Source organism: Melanotaenia boesemani, chromosome 9 (genome assembly GCF_017639745.1).
Source record: "Melanotaenia boesemani isolate fMelBoe1 chromosome 9, fMelBoe1.pri, whole genome shotgun sequence".
NCBI lineage: Eukaryota > Metazoa > Chordata > Actinopteri > Atheriniformes > Melanotaeniidae > Melanotaenia > Melanotaenia boesemani.
In genome coordinates, this window is record NC_055690.1 from 10126359 (window position 1) to 10146111 (window position 19753).

Consider the following 19753-nt stretch of genomic DNA (forward strand, 5'->3'; position numbering starts at 1 on the left):
AGCAGAATGTTGCGGACTGTTCTCACATGAAGCCTTTTAGCTTCCCCTTGTATCTAAAGGTGATTAGGTTGTGCTATCTGTGTGTGCAAACAAGGCGGAACTCCGCCGTGTAGAGAGAAATGAGGTGCTGTGGCGAAAATAAGAAAAATAACATCAGGCTGCTTGATTTTCACTACAAGGACAAAGTATAAACATGTTCTAGAGGAAGAGTAACATTCAGCCTGCAGTGTTTTGGCCACAGGTTGCGTCTAACAGCTGGTAAGTGAAGCCGTTCATATCTCAACTTGTGTCCTTGCGTTAGAATATGGAGCATTTTATATTTAGATTCACGCCAAAATGACTTGGAGTTGTCTGAACCGATTCCACTTGAAGTCTTCCCTTCCATCTTAAATGACAGAAACCACTGGGCAATGCTCCTGCTTTTAACTGGTTACTCTGGTCTATTGGTTGTTAATGTTTACGTATTAGGGATGATAATGACCTTTGTGGGGTATTTGGATAGAAGTTAGATTAGCGACGACTGCGTAAACGTGCTCTCTCAGTAAAAAAGTTTTTTGAAGGAAACATGCTGACTCTATAAAGCAAACACTGTTAGAAAACCTTAAGAAAGAGAGTTGATCTTTGTAACAAACAACCAGCATGACTGGAAAATGACTCATCATTGGCTGGAAGAGGACTACAACACAGCTTTCTGTTTATCTGAGCGAGTGCATTTAATCACATTAAACAGTAAATGCATTTACATTTTCAGCATTCAGAAGCCACTAGTGACACCATTTTCATAGACTGCTACTCGCTTAGCTGCTGTCTTCTCTGATTTATTATTAACACTAATCTGACTGTCAGACTTGTACTCCAACTCTTCTTTAAACTTATGTTTAAGAAAGATTTAATTAGTTTGTGTTTCAGGGATCTACTTCTGTGACTCTAACATCTTTTTAGGAGGCATAATTGAGTTTATATGTTAATATAATGATGAAAAAAGACAACAACAACATACATGCATCCTCTCTCTGCTGAATCTGTTCGAAGTTACAGCACTGCAGGCAACAACACATGACAAGTGTGTGACTGGACAATGATCTTGAAACAGAGCTAAAATGAGAAGATGAGGAAGTAGTCCTCAGATTTCAGCAAAGCTTTAACAGTAGCACAAACATCTATTACCACAAATCGATCTAATACAGTTATGTGACTGAAAGCTGATTCTCCATCGTCAACTGTTAAGGGAGAGAACATTTCAAAACCTACAAATCAGCTTCTCAGTTCATGAGATCTCATCACATTTGTTTTTTTACATTCTTCCTAATAGAAAAAAAATAAAAGGAAAGCAACTAAATGTCCAAATTTAAGAAGTTTAAACTTAACTTTTTATTTTAAAACTAACTTAAACAATAACCAAACTATTTTTAATTAACTAATTTATAATCTAGCATTTTGGCTTGGTTTCGGCATGAAACTTGGTATTTTACAAAGCTTTGCCCATTTTATAATCTCCATAAATATTAACCAGTCCCTCCTATTAAAGCTGCGATTAAAGCCATGACCAGTGTTTGTTTCCCTTCCAAATATGTTGAAACAGAAGTACAGCAAAGCTCACAAAACCTATTATGCACCAAGCTGTGGTACTTCAATGAAAGTGCCAAGTTAACTCCTGATTTATTTCCCCAGAAATTCCTGCTTTGATTTTAAATTTCTAACTCTGTGTTGCAGTAACACATTCGGGACCCCCTTGCTTCATATTCTGTTTCAGCCACCAGTTGCAGCTCTGATAGGTGGATGAAGGAACTGAGGAGGAACAAACACTGCCTGGTCAAAAAAAAAAAAGCCTTTTGCTTTGAATTCAGTAGCATTCACTGTGTCATTGTTTTGATAAGCTTCTGCAACATCACAAAATTTACTTCCAACAAGTGTTGCATTTGTTTTCACCTAGATCTTGTATTGATGATGTGAGAGTCCTACCACTGTACAACGCCTTCTCCAGGCCATCCCCACCCCAAGGATTCTCAATAGGGTTCAGGCCTGGAGTCTGTGTTGGCAAATCCATGTGTGAAAATGATGTGTCATGCTCCCAGAACCACTCTTTCACAATTTGAGCCCAATGAATCCTGGCATTGTCATCTTAGAATATGCCCATGCCATCGGGGAAGAAAAATCCATTGATGGAATAACCTTGTCGCTCAGTATATTCCGGTATCAGCTGACTTCATTCTTCGGGCACATAATGTTGCTGAAATAGACCTGACCAACTGCAGCAACCCCAGATCATAAACTGCCCTCACAGGCTTGTACAGTAGATGCTAAGCATGATGGCTGCATCACTTCATCTGCCTCCCTTCTTACCTAAATGCCCCCATCACTCTGGAACAGGGTAAATCTGCTCATCAGACCACATGACCTTCTTCCATTACTCCAGAGTGCAATCTTAATGCTCCCTAGCAAACTGAAGCCTTTTTCTCTGGTTATCCTCACTGATTATTGGTTTTCTTAAAGCTACACAGCTGTTCAGTCCCAATCCCTTGAGTTACATTTTGATTGTGTGCGTGGAAATGTTTCACTATTAAACGCAGCCCCAAGTTTTACTGGTGTTTGTTTACCATGATTTCACTTAATGTTTAAGTGATCATGATCACCATCAATCAGGATGTTTTTCAGAACACATTTCTTCCTGGAAAATTATGGTTCCCCACTATCCTTCCAGTTTTTAATAATGTGCTGGACAGTTTTTAACCCAGTTTTAGTAGTTTCTGCCATTTCCTTAGAGGTTTTCTCTGCTTGATGCCAAAGACCCTTCTTAAGCAGACTAACATCTTTTTCACGACTACAGGTTGTGTCTTTCTACAGGGTTGTTTAAGAAATGAGAAGCTATTTATTGCATCAGGATAACTTGTTGCAGGTGAAGAATATTCACCCACGCAGTAATTATCCAACAGGAGGCTCATACCTATTTGCTCAGTTAAATCCTGGTGGCGGCTTTTTTTTTTTTTTTTTTTTTTTTTTGCTAGGGAAGTGAATTTCACAACCATCCTGCCATGAAGACTTGAAGTCACCATCCAGTTTTCCTTCTCCTGTCTCTGCAGGATTGCCACATTTACTTCAGCTTTGTTTCTAGATTATATCCATCACAGACCAAACCGTCCATTGATATGAAAACATTCAGAATATGAATTAAGGTAAATGAGATTTTGTCAACAAACACGGAGGTTTCGTAGCAAGCACTAGAGCAGTACCAGCCAGTTATGGGTGTGGTTTCATGTGGGCACCAACAGACATACAACAACAACAACGCAAAGCAGATGTTGAATAAGTGTGCCAGGTAAAACAGGGACATGTTTCCATCACGAATTTTTTTACCAAACCTTTATCACTTTGCCATAAGATCTGTATTTTGTTGAAGACTAGCGGGTTTCACCACGGCGAAGGCACAGAATTAGAGCAAAGATCCAGTCGGAAATCCGTTTTCAAATACATTTCATTAGGATGCATCAATGCCCAGAATCCCTCGGGTATAATTTATCTGTCAGTTAAGTGTGTGTGTGTGTGTGTGTGTGTGTGTGTGTGTTTTTTTACTGTGGCTTGTTTTCGCTGTGAAAAACATTTTGATCATCAAATCTAAAATCCAATTTGAATGAAGATGATTATTATACAGAAATGTGCTCGAAGTATGAATTAAATTAAGCAAAACATTAAAGCACCCTGACGCCCTGATGTTAAGTTTGACTTGAAAGTTGTTTTTTTTTGTTTTGTTTTATACCGGATTGTTGATGACGGCAAACATTACAAAATATGAAGAATCTACTTTGAGAAATGTTTCGGCTTTTCCCCACCTTGGTTGAAGACGAGAGAAACGAAACCGGTTCTGCTTTACTATCTAACAGTGATGAACGTCACCAACGACTCTTTCGTAAAAAGTAACCTTAAGGATTTAATTAAAAAGAAATGGCAGTTAAAAAAAAACAACTACTGCTGTCAGCTAATACAAACTTACCTGAAGACGTCTCCTCCCTTGATGCCAGACACCTTTTGTTTTAGTTTCACTGCTTTTTCCCCCCAGTTGGCAGCTCGCACGAAAACTTTTCAGCTGGAGTTCAGTTACTTTACGACCCTCAAAATAAAATCAGACAGACAGGCGGAGCTTCATCTACACTGGGGAGCTCAAACCGACCAGCCCACCGTCTCATCTGGTGGCTGGAGACAGTAGGCGTGATGCCTTCAGGTTCCGCTTTAATAAACTGAAATCTCACGAGTTAATCGATTCTTCTTCTTCTTCTTCTTCTTCTTCTTCTTCTTCTTCTTCTTCTTCTTCTTCTTCTTCTTCTTCTTCTTCTTCTTCTTCTTCTTCTTCTTCTTCTTATTCTTATTGTTAATAATAATAATAATAATAATAATAATAATAATAATAATACTTTTATTTAATTTTTTACACTAAACAACTCAACATCCTTCAGTTCACATCGACGGCCAAACGTCTGTCTGTATTATAATATAAATTTGAAATAAAATCAGAAAATATTATATTTGGGTTTCCTACAGACGCACCTTGACAAGACTGTTTGTGTTCACCAGAAACCATAAAGTACCGAAACGTCATAAGTTGTTTACGTAATTTATGTATAATAATTTCACAAGTTATAAATATGATGGGTCTTGAAATATGATGATCTGAGAAGAAATCGTTAAACATGACTGCACAATATAAAATGTTGGAAAATTAAACTGGGAACAAAATATTATCTTGTGTGGAATTATAAGAAGTTGGTGGTACAAGATAAAAAATAATGATAAAAAGTAAACTTTTGGCATTTTAGGCGCCCCATACTTCTAAATCTATTAAAATAACTCGATATATTATTATCAATTCATATGGTCTGGGGTGCAGAACTATTTTTTGAGTTATACTTATCTCAAATGGTCTGCATTTTTTTACATTTTAACAAACAACTACCGCCTTCTAGTGGTATTGTGCACTAATTACATCAGGACGAAAACATTGATACTAAATTAATAAGGAGAAGCTGCAATTAGCTGTTATGCTGTAAACAAATGGAACAAACTATGAGTGGAGATTAAACTTTCACCAAATGTAGACACTTTTAATCCATGTTAAACACATTTCTTTTCTCATGTAACTATGCATGAAATCTGTACTGTATCTTTTGACTTGTCTAGATTAGGTTAATTCGGTTCTACAAAGGCCATAGTCGTGCAAGTTTTCCATGTTTCCCTGCTCCAACATACCTGACTCAAATTAAATTAATCCAACAGCCTATGACGTTCAGCACAATGACCTATTGATTAGAGTCAAGTGTGTTGGAGCAGGGATACATTGAAAACCTGCAGAGCTACAGCCCTCATAGGGCTGAATTGAGTAGCCTTGATCTAGACTGTTGCATGCTTTTAATAATTTTGATTTAATTTAGTTATTTAACATAGTTTTATCGTTTGCATGATAATTTGAATACATTTGTAATGTGGATTATTAAATAGCTTGAGTAAGGTTGTTGGACCTAAGATGGACTGAAAAACATGGCTGAAACACCTCTGTGTAGATACACCATCATAGTAATGCCATTTATTCTTTGGAGCATGTATTTTTGCACATGTTATTATAGAAATGCAACAGATGTTTTTTTTCTGCTGGTTTCCAGTAAAGGACAAGAAATATAGATTGTGTACATAAAAAAGATGTTGGCATTCTTTTTCCTCTGCCAAATGTTGGAATTTATTCAGACGTTTAACAAGTCAGCTGCAGCGGAGCACAAAGCAAGTAAACACAATACCACTGTCCTTGTGATGCTATTAATCTTTAACATCATCAGAAGAGAAGACATCCACAGTGTCATGTGAGAAAATGCACTTTACACCTACTGGATGAGACCATACCAGCAACACAATCATTACTTACGTTTACGAAGTAAAGGATAAAACTGCTGCATTTGGAAGAACAAGGTAAATATGACAGGCTATGTAAGGGGGTAATCAGCAAATATTCTAAATATAAATAATTTTTGTGTTACTTTAACACAAACTATCGACTGTAAAAATGTTCTCTCAAATCTAGTTATTCATTTTGTTCTATCGTTGCAATATGAACCCATTTACTTTGTAGATAGGTCAACAGAAAGTAATGTCCTGAAGTTTCAGAATCCTTGTGGTCTGTTCCTCATATTCAGTATATTCCAATATTCCTTTTGTTTGCATTTCTAATGAGTAAAAATCAAGTATAGTAAATTCACACAGTAGAAACTGGTGCAAATGCATAATTTTGAACTGGATTATTTCCCACATTTAACAGACCTTAAAGCTTGACTTCATTTTCTTTTCTCTAGAGGGCAGCTGAACACAGAAGTCACAAAATATCTCATGGAAAAGCCTAATAAAGTTGTAACAGTAAAAAGTTGGTAAATAAATTGCACATTTATCTACACAGCAACTACAATTACTCTGAGTTGTATGTGTGACCACCTGATGAATCCAAGTTTCTTCAGTCTTAGTTTTTTTTCGTCTGTTGTGAGAACATAAGCACGGTTTTAGATGCTTCATATTTCACTTTCCTCTAGAACTCACATCTAAGTTGATTTAAGCAGACTGTTGGCTTTTTATTTGAACTTGTAAGCTGTTATTGGGGTTAATGTGTATACTGATGCACTTATGTTCACTGCAAATGCATGTTTAAAACTGTATTTTTTCCTCTGCTCTGATCACAGTCTTGTTTCATTCAGCGCCTGAACCATAAAAAGAGAGCTGACTTTATTTCTTCCACAGGTTTAAAATGTTAACCTGGTTAACGTTAACAGCTATCCTGGCTGGCTCAGTGATTACAGGAAGAGCAGCCGCCAGCCGGGGACTGACTTTTGCACCCACATGCAGAGTAAAAAGCCATCAGGAGGTAGAACTAACTTTAAAGTGTGGAGACGGAGAGTGTGCAGGTAAGGCTGAGCATCTCGCTTAAATTTAAACAACCCTCTACAAGTAGTGGAAGCACTGGAAAAATGTGCGGTTTCATTGTAAAAGGTTTTTCCAACTCAAATAAAATATAAACTGTTGTTAAACTTAAAAATTTAAAGTCACTGTCATGTTCTAAATATGTCAAATTGCACTTATGATTTTCCCCCAAACTGTCTGTAAGTGAAAAAAGAATTTGGAGTCTGAATATTATTTTTAAACCAGTTGTGCTAAACCCTAAACCCTAGCGTATCCTTCCATGAAGGCGAGATAATCTGAAAGTGGGTTTAGGAACAAACATGTTCTAACTGGAAACAGCATACATAAAGAGTTATAATTTCTCTGGAGCAGACTGAGATATGCTCAATAATGGCAACAAATTAAAGCTGAGCTCATTCATGTGTGTTATTATATAATTTATATATTAACATATGGAATATCTCCACACTTATAGGTGCCATTTTGCATTATTTTGCAGCTTTTGAACTTACTCATCTTTAACTCAATTTAGGTGTGGTCCAATACTGGCACACTCCCTTTGGAGAACTCCAGACCCCTGGTTTCCATGCTAAACTGAACCCCGTGTTTATGCACGACGACGGGAGCCTGGTGATCCCCAACTCCAGCATCCTCCACAGTGGACTGTACTACTGCCTGCAGCAGAACATGGGTGGAATGACGTTGTGGCAATATGAACTCCATGTTGATCCCAACAATCGAAATCACAGTGACAAACACGAGCAAAGCAACAGCTGTGCTGCAGTCAGGTTCAGGAGGAGCGCTGGACTGGCTGAGAAGACGCAGGCCGGTGTCTCAGATGGCTTGTTTGCAGGAGCTGTAGTAGCATCAGTGCTGCTGACGTTTGTGGTGGGATTCAGTGCTGGAGCTCTGAGCCGGACTCCTGTTCTCAGGTGTGTTGAGAGACAACAACCCGTCTGTCACACCATTCTACTAATGTTTTAACCAGTTTAACACAAAATATGGTGTATGTTGATGATGTGCAGTTGAAATTTGACCTGCCGCTGAAACCGCTCAGTGCTCTTTGGATAAAAAGAACTGACTGTTGGAAGAGAACGGATGTTACATTATGCAATTTTTAAGATTGTGTCAATCCAATTAGCCAAAATCTTGTCATTTAGCTTCATTTATATTCCACCCTTTTCACCAAAAACGAAATCCACTCTGTTTTTTGGCCAAGAATAATGAAAAAATAAAGAAGTATTCCCCTACAAAAGTCATAGCTGCAGATATTTAAAATTGCTCAAATTAATCACTGCAAGAATCTCCTCTGCATTATTATTTATGTGCCATCAGTTCGTGCTCATGCAGTTTAAGGTCAGAGAAATTTAAAACATGGTTATGTAGCTAAAATAGAAAAAAAACTTAAGTTACAGAAAATATCTATAGAAAACATCTTTAATGTAAGACTGAGTACAGAAAATACATTAATTCCAGATACCTCTTTTCCTTCTAGGTGCTTTGAGGCCATCACTACGAGACTGCAGGCACCAAAGCGCCAGCCATGCCAAACTGACATGCCTAACCAGGGCTCTCGGGTCACCATGACAACCATGCCATCCACATACAACAACCAAGCCTTTGAGTCAGAAGACGGCTCTGCAAATTGTGCAACCATGGAGTTGACAACTTTGACAAGCCCATCTCCTCCTGCCAAACCCCAGAGAAGCTTCCGGCACAAACGAGAGGGGGAAGAGGAAGCCACTGCCTATTTAGAAGGATGTGACCATGTGAAGAAGGGTGAGGTGGCAGGAGAAGGTGTGGAAGAAATTAAAGAAGTGTGTGATGGGGAGCCAAAGGAGAAAGAAAGCGAGTTTAATGGTGCTTATCTGTTGGAAGATGAAGGGAATCAAACTGAAACAGATGAAGACAAACATAGTGAGGACAAGGAGGTGGAAGATGAAAAAAGCACAATGGATGGGAATTTCGAGGATGAAGAGGCAACAGGTGAGGTGGAAAGCTTGAGCAAAGAAGATGGCGATGAGGTTAGAAGAGACAGAGAAAAGACATCTGAGGAGGTTAAAGAGGAAGAAATATGTGCAGAGTTGGAGCAGCCATCTACAGAAACTGAAGATAGTGAGAAAAGTGGTAAAAATGAGGATGCAACAAGCAATGACATAACAGGAGAATCATCCTCTGCTCCCATCAGGGGGCGTCGCAGTCGTGTTATCCGTCTGTACCAGTATGATGAGGATGGCCAAAGGTTTGGTCACCTTCCTGACCCCACCCCAGAAGATCAAAGGCCTGCCCCAAAGCTGAGACAACGCTCCATCTCTCTAACACGCCTGAGCACCATCATAGCTGCTGCATCAGGACCACTGGACCAGAAAGAGACCGACACCACAGAGAGTGATGAGGAGAGACCACAGTTCCACATGGAGATCTAATAGACCGGATACAGATGCTGTCGGGACATTTTTATCTTCATAAGGAACCAAAGGGTTTGGGAACTGAGTCAGGACATCCTGAATCACCACAGACTAATTCACCACAAACCATGTTGTAAATAATGGCCTGCCCCTAAACACCATAATTCAACTAATAATCCCTAACTTGATCATTCATTTATTCTTTAAGGTCTCATAATTTCCCAATTTACTGATTTAAACAGTCCTGAAACTAAATTTACATTATATATATTATTTTCTGAAGATGTACAATGTATATTCAGTGTATATCTGGCTTTAAATGTTTTTCCAATAAAATTGATCGTTTTTACAGTTTCATGATCAATAACTAAGAAGGATAGATACAAATACTGATGGTCATTTGTTTTGGCTCATATACACATTGATTAAATTGCATCACTGAAAGGGTTAAATGGCAGAATACAACCTTGTAGCTGGCGTATCATTTAGTAGTATGTGTGTGTGTGTGTGTGTGTGTGTGTGTGTGTGTGTGTATATATATATATATATATATATATAAATAAAGGTTGTTTCTACCTGACTAAGCATTGAAGAAAAACCTCTGGGTTACCACATTCATCATTTATTAAGAAGCAGCTTGTCATTTTTCCACCTCCTTTTTAATTACTGTGAAAGCATCTATTAACCAGACAAAACAGGAAAGAAAAACCAAAAACAACAAAAAAAAAAACTAATTCGACTGCTTCCTCTGTCCATTTTGTTTTCTTATTTTAAATAACCCCTTAACCCCCTCCCCCACACACCTTTTTTCCAAATTAATACTGTCGGAAAAAAAAAAACCTCAGAGAAAAATGCCTCCTAACAGCAGGCCGACGCAGCGATGATCTCTGATGGGATACGAGAGCACAAAGCATCCACAGGGATGATCCTGCAGTCCATGTTCATGTGAATGTGTAGGTGAAACATGAAACAGTAAGTTCTTTTATTTTTTTTTCCTTTTTGATAATTTTTCCCCACCAAATGACAAACATTTTGTCCTGTTTATTGTTCTTGATTTGTTCTTCTCTCCTTTTTTTGGTGTTTTATTTAGTGCTATGTCGACCTCGTCTTCTGCCATTCCACAAACTCGTCTAGCAGCACTGGCCCTGCAGATAAAACAAACCCAGAACATTAAGGAACTCTTTACCTGCACCTCATTGGCCGATCTGCTTTAAAGACAATACATGTAGACGGATTTTGCTAGAGTCAGATACCACTGACCGCCACCTCACTGTGGAGTTGCTGGGAAATCTTAGTGTTTATACTCACAAGCGCCGTCTTCATCGTAGTTACTGAGTTCTGCGTTGATGGTCCTGCTGAACTCCAGAACGTTGTACCACTGGTCCTTGTTCAACCCCTTGTATTTTGACTGCTGTGGGAGGTTAAAGGGTGGGGGAGCAACAGAAAGTAGGAAAGAGCAGCTGTTAGTACGCCTAAGGTGACTTTTAAATGGTTACTTTTTTTCTCCCTGGCTGGCAAGTTTGCAGATATTACATAATTTAATTTACCAAAAGACCAGTTTCTTCCATCAATAGATGTTTTTTTCCAGATTTATTTCCCCCTCTAGGAGACATAAGAGACTCATCTAGGAGGCATAATTTTCACACATGGATTGCCCACCAGAGTCCACACTGTAACCACAGTGCAAACACTTGCCAGTCATCATGAGAAACAGTCTTCTTCTATGGATTGAGCTCCTCCTCCACATTAGACAAGCGCCGCATCGTCTATTTTTAAAACTCATCTTAAAATCCACTTTTATTCTTTGGTTTTCAGCCCAGCATCAGACTCAGTTTCTGTTTTTGTGCTGTGGTTTCTCTTATTTATCAGTTTTATTTGTTTTTAATCTGTTCATTATTTTAAAATGGTTTGTTTTTAAAACAATGAACGATTATGTTATATTATTTATTTCCCTGTTAATTGTTGTATTTTCTGTGATGCTTGTCAGTTTTTCTACAGCGCTTTACTGCAACTGTGCAAATTAAGCTTAAATCTCGATGTGCAGATTCAGAGTAATTTAAGCTCAAAGCACCAGGTCACAAAAATCTCCAGTCAAGCCTTTAATCAGACTATAAATAACCCATTTTTAATTGCCTAAATAATAAATCCATGTTTCGATATCGTGCAAAACTCAGTTGCCAAACTTTCAACAAGAACCAGAAAATGTTACATCAGTTTTAACTTCCCTGCACTGGTTTCCAGAATGTTTTAGGACTGATTTTAAGATTTAACCATCAACATTTTGAGCTCTTAATGGTCCCGCTTTCTCTCCCAGCAACATATCTGACCTTCTGTTGCTACTGCACACAAATCAAGATTTTCCACTCATCTGCGCCTGAAACATGGCTGAAACAGAGGCGACGACATTTTAAGCATTCAGGCTCTAAAGTTGTGAAATGAGCTGCCAGAAAAGATTAGATCAATAATATTCGCATTTCTTTACTACTTTGATTTAGATTTATTTCCAATTTGTTACATATTTCACAACAAAAGTTCAGGAAAGTCCATGAATTAGATTAAAAGATTAGAGATAAAAGATTATGATGATATTGAATTATTATACACTTTTTGTTCCCTACACAAATAAGAGCAAATTAATTTACCTCCAGAAACTGGTGGAAAAGGGGAAAGAGAGGCCATGTCCTCCCCAGCAGTAAAGCCAGCATGGATTTAGCCGTGTCCATGTCCAAACTCCTCTGGTTCTTATCCTGATAAGACACAGAAACAGCAGCTGTGAGTGAGAAGTGACGATACTGGGTCAGTTTTAATCTGTTTGGATGCTGCACACGATTGCTGATTCACACATTCAGTGCCTCAGATGTGGAAGTGGAGACCCGGATGACGCAAAGATACAACATTGTCAGTCTGTCCGTCCCTGTACTAGGTCCAAATCATGAAAGCCAAGCTATGAACCAGGTTCACAGCTACAAATAGCTTCTACTTCTGGAAAGGTTACAGTACTTTAGACTAAGATATACATGCAGCCTGTCACATTTACTCATTAATAACATTAACTGTGTTAGCTGGCATGCAGTATTGTTGGCTGGATGTACTCCAATGATACATGAACTCAGATATTCAAACAGGAAAAAAGCAACTTCCTCCTCTAACTTCAGTGGCACCTGGAAAACACAGTGCTTAAGTTTCCACAAGCAGGTGACATGGAATCTGTTATCACAAGGTCCTGTATACACTGCCACACTACTATAGCAAGTTGAGAGGTTAAAAGACTGGAGATAAAAACACAACAGAGATGTAAAACCACTACAAGAAACACAAAAAGATCAAACTCACCCTGGCAAAGTCAAAGGCATATCTGTAGATATTTTTGAAGACTACGGAGTCGTTGAGTTCACTGCGAAGGTAATCAAGTTTGCTTTGTAACCTCTCTGTGCAGTCACACCTGCAAATGAATGAAAAATTTGTAATTTATGAGTCTGTGTTTTTAAATAAGATAAAATAACTTAAAAATAATAATAATAAAAAAAACTTACTGTAGTAATGTCATTCCCCTGAGCCACTCATCTTTTGTGAAGTACCCCATATTTACTGCTTCTAGATGCCACGCTAAAACTAACATAATAATCTGAAAGAAAAGAAGCAACCAGTTTATTTCATGTAAAAATTTCATTAAACAGTTTTGCAACCTTATTTACTCCAACCAAACCCAAGAGAGAAGACTCAAAGTTCATAAACTTGGCAACTACTTTGGACAGGAGAAGAACAGTCTGAAAATGCCTGTGATAGTGAGGCTGACTCACATTCTCTGGTTCCACACCGATGTCTTCACAGAACTTCTCCATGGCCTCTGGACCAACCACCTTGTCGGTACCAGCATACTTGTGGAACCAGGCCTGGCACTTCTTATTGGAAAACAGCTTCTCGGTGCTGACTGGCTTCACACTGCGGATCTGAGGTCGAGTAAAACTACCACATAGACCAAACATTTAGGTTAAACATTTTCACTGTGCTGCTCTCAGATGTTTCACTTGCAGTTATGTGTAAAAGACTAGTAAAAAATATGGGAAATAAGATATTTTCGTAGTCATCTTAAAACTTGTGCCATGTTAAAAATGCAGTGTCAGAAGATAGAAGATAAGGTCATGTGATTTTATTGTGACTTAAATTAGACATCACCAATTGTCACTGAGTAAATCATACACAAACAGCAGCCCAGCAGTAAATCCTACCATCATAAAGGCTATGATGTTCAGGTTTAGTCCTCAGGGTGGGTGTACAGTTCTGCTGAAATGTGTCACTTTGTGAGCCACTTGTTTATATGACTGATATGAGACATCTATAATTAAAAACTAGCAGCAGATACAATTCTCTTGCAGCGTTCATCCTATGAGCTGATGTGCTGATTAGGAAAAAAAACATTTGAGAAATAAGGAACTCTGACTTTCAATTTTAATGTTTAACTAATCAGGAGAAGTTCTGCCAAAGTTTTATTCAGATGCACTTTTACAAACCTAAGCTGTTCTGCCATAATCTTTTTGGAGAGAAGAAGTTTTTCCCCTGCAATGCAAGCCATACTTGTTCAGTCTTTTACTAACTGTACCATCATGAACTTTAACATTTAACATGCTACTGTGGTCTGATCTTTGGCTAAACCTGCTGGGTCATCCATTCCTGGAAGCCACACAGCTGTCTTTAATGTTTTCCCACTGGTAAATCTTCTTCGCAGTAGAATAGACTCCATGTTGTTTGGAAATGGCCTTATAACCCTTCCCAGATTGATGAGCAGCAACAGTTACTTCTGTAAGATCCCTGCTGGCATCTGTCTTCCTTAACACACAGCTGAATGCTGCAGTACAGCAAACTGACAAAACTTCTGCTTTTATCGGGATAATTACACTTTTTAACGATCAGGTTATCAAGGAAAATTTGATTAACAGCATCTGCTTGTTATTGACCCTCTAAATTTCTATTGAAACAGTAAGAGTAATTTAAAAAAGCCAATAATAGTAAAACTGAAGAACTGTAAAAGGTTTTGCCTTCTTTTTCATGTGACTGCAAAGACCTTTTAGTGTGCGACAGCAAGGAGATGAAAGGCTTCAGTGCACAAGTATGTAGCAAAGAGCCTCCAAAATGCTCCAGAACACACCAAGATTCAAGGTGCAACAACAACAAATCATGGAGGCAATTTTATGAAGAGCAAATGCATGAGCATATGACAGACAACAAGTTAGAATATGAGTAAATTTATGTGAGTTTACCTTGTAATTTTACATTTATGGTCATGGTCATTTGATTCAGGTAGTTTTCTCTTCTTCAAAGGCATTACAGAACCTTTATTGGGCTTCACTAGCTGGGCTACAAACAGAAAGACAAAAGAGTGTGACTGGAAATGATTCAATCCAAAATCAGTTCAAGTCCCTGAAACTATTATCATTCATCAGACTGAATATCAGACTGGTGTCACGATCCAGGTATGGATTAAAACTCTGTATAAGTTAATAATTAGTTAGCCAAGCAAGAACATTAAGTGTTCCATTCATGGTTCAGACACTTTTTTTTTCTTTTTGTGGCACCCTGTTAAGAGACCAGCATGTTGTCCAATAAATACTTAAAAAACTGAAAAGCTGTACACATGCTTTCAAAAGCTTAGAGAACGTCAAATCAACTTTAAAGGTTTTTGTGTATTTTAAGTACATTCTTTCATCATACAAAAAGCTGAATATCCATTACTGTTTGTGAGTAGAGTACAGACATACAGTATGTGTCCTAAGTTTCTCAGAGTTAGACATCTAGGCAGAGCGTCCCGTGACCCTGTTGCCAAACACAGCTTGTTTACTACAGTGTCCGTAGCCTATCGAAACATGTCTTTGTTTGCAGAGATTTTAGTATAGAAACAGAGGAAATGTGCCATGTGAAAATCTTGTTGTACTTTATAAAATAAAACCTAAAATAAAAAAAAAAAATTCCCCACAGCACACATTAAGGAGAAATTAGCTTCAGCAGACATCATGACGGCTGAATGATTATAAAAAGTTGCTCCGTCTGTGGTAATACAGACTAGTTTTTTTTCCACCAGGTCCCCATAGCTATTGTTTATCTCAGACCAGCAGCTATGTTCTGCCTGGTGTGATCTGGAAAAAATTAGTCTACACATTTCGTTTTCATGTTGAAATCTGCGTCAATAAAATGTAACGCGACATTTATATACGGCTCTATGGAGCAGCTTGACCACAGGTCCATAGTGGTGGCGAAACATTGGACTGTAACCACGTCCTTCACAGCACCCTCACCACCCTCTTAATACAGGGCAGGGAGACTCTCCACTAACATGGAGACAAGATGGCAGTGATGCCGTTTGTCCAACGTGTTGATGAGTTTCTTAAATCCCAGGTTGTTCACTGTGTTAACTGGGAAAGAAGTTCTGTTTGTTTATAACGTTTGTTGTCTCTGTGTCTCTGGGATTATTTAGTCGCAACTCACAAAAATTTAACATTTTTCTATTTTCTTGTGTCGCGTCGCAAGCCCCCATGTGCACGTCTGCGTGAACGAGCGCAACATTTCACATGCATAAATGTCGCCTGTCGCTTGGCTGGAGGAGGGCAACGATCGCGCAAGTTCCACAGAAAATGAATGGAGAAGAAGCAACGTCACCTCCTGTGTGTCTAGCCCATAACTGGCGAGGTGTTTGCAACTCGCATTGAATAAAACCAAAGCAGACGGAGCTGTGGGAGGAGTCTGCAGCAGAACGCTGCAATGCCAGTGGCACTCGATTTGCAACTGATCGATCTACGTTCCTACCCTCACCTATGGTCATGAGCTGTGGGTAGTGACCAAAAGAACGAGATCGCAAAAACAAGCGGCCGAAATGAGTTTTCTCCGCAGGGCGGCCGGGCTCTCCCTTAGAGATAGGGTGAGAAGCTCGGTGATCCAGGAGGGGCTCAGAGTAGAGCCGCTGCTCTTCCACATCGAGAGGAGCCAGATGAGGTGGCTCGGGCATCTGGTTAGGATGCCTCCTGGACGCCTCCCTGGCGAGGTGTTCCGGGCACGTCCCACCGGAAAGGGGCCCTGAGGAAGACCTAGGAGGCGCTGGACGGACTACATCTCTCAGCTGGCCAGGGAACGCCTCGGGATCCCCCCAGATGAGCTGGTGAATGTGACCTGACTCTGGATAAGCGGCAGACAATGAACTTTTGCTATTTCTTGCTGCCTTTTACAACTTTTTAATGCTTTTGTTGCACCGTCTGTAATACGTTTAATGCTTTATGTAAAGCACCTTGATTGTCCTGTACATGAAATGTCCTATAAAATAAAACTTATCTTGGCTAAAATAGAGGAGAAATGTGAAATTTCTATCCTTGCTTGTTTTTTTCCCCACCTGATCTGGCTTATGGGATTAATATTCATCATCCAGCGTAAGAAGCTGTGGGAGAAAGTGAGAATTTTTGCTGTGTGGTAATGACATGAGAGACTTTACACAAGGTTGTCGTGATAACCCCAGTAAAGTGAGATGTCATGATAGTGCGCTGTCTCGATTTTGTACCAGTGTACCAACTCAATATGATGCTGTACCCTGGATATCAACAGTACTCAATAATCAATCATCTATTAAATGTTTGACATAAAGATCTTACCTGTATACTTCTTGCTGCCTTGTCCATTCAAATCTAGGAGATTCTAGAAATAAAAGTAAAGATTGTTGGTAAAAATGTCCTTCCGATAAACAAGTTGTAGTCCAGTATGATGCAAGAAGAGATTATGATTTAAATATTGCGAAGGAAAGTTTACCCTTATTATAAATGTGTAAATGTTTCAGCTTTGTCTGTTACAAGAGAAATGAACAAAACTACTTACAAGCTTGTCCAGTGTTTCTGAAACTGTACTGTTGCCTGCCAGACCGTACAGGTTATTCCTATGATCAGATTCAAGGTAAAATATCACTGAGATTCACAGATTGTCACTCAGTTAAAACATATATGCATCCTTCACATTATAAACTTTTCATTCCTGTTCAAACAGAACAGAAAAAAACTAAATAGCGCTTCATTTATTTATAAAACCACATCTACTAAATAACAGAAAAATAGTGACACAGCACACGAACAATCCTCAGACATTGCAAAACAATTATTCCGTTTCAATTAAAACCATGCACCACTAAATCGCAACAAAAATCATCTAAACATCTTAAATAAAATTCATTATAATCCGGTTTTATAAAATTAATTACCATCCAATCCATTCAAATCAGAATCCTACTCAATTCTAGATCAATCCAATTCATTTCAAATGCACCCATATGCTGACTTATAGAAAAGTATCCTGCCTAACAGATTTAATCAAAAGGACAGCAAGACACAGTAAATATAAAACAACAGCTACAGCTATGTGGGAGTTAAATAAAAATACACACGTGGACAAAATTGTTGGCACCCTTTGGTTAATGAAAGAAAAACTCACAATGGTCACAGAAATAACATGAATCTGACAACAGTAATAATAAATAAAAATTCTATGAAATTTAACCAATGAAAGTCAGACATTGCTTTTCAACCATGCTTCAACAGAATTATTAAAAAAATATATACTCATGAAACAGGCCTGGACAAAAATGATGGTAACCCTAGAAAAGAAAATAATGTGACCAAAGGGACATGTTAATCCAAGGTGTGTCCACCAATTAGCATCAAAGTTTGCTTATAAGGAGTGGCCAAAATACCTGCTGAGAGGTGCAGAAGTTGCATTGACAGTTACAGGAATCGTTAGATTGCAGTGATTGCCTCAAAAGGTTGTGCAACAAAATATTAAGTTAAGGGTCCCATAATTTTTGTCCAGGCCTGTTTCATGAGTTTTTTTTATTTTATTTTTTTAGTCAATACCTCACTTATATATCTGAACCTTGTAATATATTATAAGTGTACTCTTTAATTTTATTGTTTTCTCTGTGCAATGACATTAAAGCTTTCTCATTAATGCACATAATTAACATGAAATGATGAATTTTACTGATGGAATCAATTAATTCAAACACATACTTTAAAAAGGTGATTTCTAATAGAAACATAGAGAATTGTACCATACATGTAATTACAAATTTTCAAAGAATGTATTTTCAGCCCCCAGACACTGAGCCTGAAATCTACCCATCAAGGGAACATTTTCTAGCTGTACGCCCATTTATATATTAAATCTTTGAAAAGAGGGCTTTACTCATGTCTCTTTCAAAACTTGATCTTGATTACCAATTTATTTCTATGTGCATATGTTTTTTAATCTATAGCTTGATTTAAAATACAACTACATCTGTAAAAACCTTTGATTGGTTTTAAAAAGCTGCATATTTTTACATTTAGACACGGATTACAGCTTGGTAATCTTTTCTACATCTTTAAGATGATAAATGGGTAAAATCGCGTTACCAGGTGTATTTTTTCAACTGAATCGTGTCCTGACTTTAATTTCTGAGATGATTCACGAAGCAGCTGACACATTAACCCTAGCATCACGTAGGACACGAAGCTTTAATTAGAGCAAAGCCTTAAAAAAATAAAACAAAAAAACATACTTTGTTGTTGTTTGGTCCTAAAATGACAAGACACGACCAACTGGTCTATGCTACAACAGAAAAAAACATATTTCATTGCTAAGCAACTTGTTAATTTTTAAAATGATTGCACACTTGGATACGTGCACTTAAAAATAGTGAGAAAAAGGTTAAGTTAATTCCAACCTATATTCTACAGCATGATATTTGTTTTGAGTCAGGTTTTATAGCCAAAATACCCAACGTAAATTGTCCGATGACTAATCGTTAACGTATATTAAGTTACAAAAATGGCAGAGTGATTCCTCTGTTGATGCTAACGTTAGCTGCACATGTCTAATCAAACTGCGATGACTAATAATCACGAATCATTGAAATATCGCTTATTGTGTTTTAGATTGAACGCAAAAACAACGTCTCATAGCACACAACAATACATTAGTTCACTCAGTACTGGAACCCAATCTTGACTCACATTAGACTTCTTTTGTTTGCTAGCTAACGTTAGCAGTACACCGCGGGTGTCAGATTTGCTAGCATTGGCTAGTTTATTAACATGTGTATCAAACACTACTCAGATAATCATTTCCACGGTCAAATCAAATAGATAGGGTTTATTTTTTTACTAGCTGACAGCATTTAAAGTCTTTAAAGTCGAATTATTCTTAGACACTTACGCTTCTCTGCTTCACTGCCTGAAAAATCAATTCCACCTGCTTCTCCAATGCAGAGAATTCTGCTGTAGCCGGCGTTTCCGCGGAGTGGGCGATACCATCAGTCAGTGGGGGTGTGTTGATGAATTCACGTTAACATATCTGGGAAAACCTTTGCTAATATGAGTTTTTAAAAGTTGGGTTGAAATAAAAGCTTACATAAATTA

At 38.1% G+C, this 19753-nt stretch overlaps 2 protein-coding genes across 3 annotated transcripts in view; both read right to left on the minus strand.

The window, feature by feature from the left end:
• Nucleotides 1-17767, minus strand: part of LOC121645578 (calpain-5-like) — a 42092-nt gene extending 24325 nt beyond the window's left edge. The window contains exons 1-3 of one of the 2 annotated variants that reach the window (XM_041994077.1): nt 17763-17767; nt 9363-9367; nt 5239-5242 (exon numbers count right to left, since the gene is read on the minus strand). The gene's annotated coding sequence lies outside the window, so the exon portion shown is untranslated. Of the gene's footprint in view, nt 1-3988; nt 3999-5238; nt 5243-6780; nt 6786-9362; nt 9368-17762 lie in introns of those variants that run through there. The other variant, XM_041994076.1, reaches the window with a different exon arrangement.
• dcun1d5 (DCN1, defective in cullin neddylation 1, domain containing 5 (S. cerevisiae)) lies at nt 9939-19650 on the minus strand. The gene is made up of 10 exons (XM_041994080.1): nt 19551-19650; nt 17184-17241; nt 16964-17006; nt 14591-14687; nt 13133-13298; nt 12866-12957; nt 12666-12774; nt 11975-12079; nt 10641-10743; nt 9939-10477 (listed from the first exon to the last, which is right to left on the minus strand). The coding sequence occupies exons 4-10, from the start codon at nt 14653-14655 to the stop codon at nt 10425-10427; spliced, it is 693 nt and encodes a 230-aa protein (XP_041850014.1). The 5' UTR covers nt 14656-14687; nt 16964-17006; nt 17184-17241; nt 19551-19650; the 3' UTR covers nt 9939-10424.
• Between the last annotated feature and the right edge of the window lie 103 nt (nt 19651-19753).

What these genes read in the sequence shown, in the direction of transcription:
- dcun1d5 (XM_041994080.1), bottom strand. Translation starts at nt 14,655, where the DNA reads ATGCCTTTGAAGAAGAGAAAACTACCTGAATCAAATGACCATGACCAT. An exon ending in TCGGTGTGGAACCAGAGAAT is followed by an intron (nt 12,958 to 13,132) that starts GTGAGTCAGCCT and finishes CTTTTCTTTCAG; the next exon opens with ATTATTATGTTAGTTTTAGC. An exon ending in CTACGATGAAGACGGCGCTT is followed by an intron (nt 10,478 to 10,640) that starts GTGAGTATAAAC and finishes TTTTATCTGCAG; the next exon opens with GGCCAGTGCTGCTAGACGAG.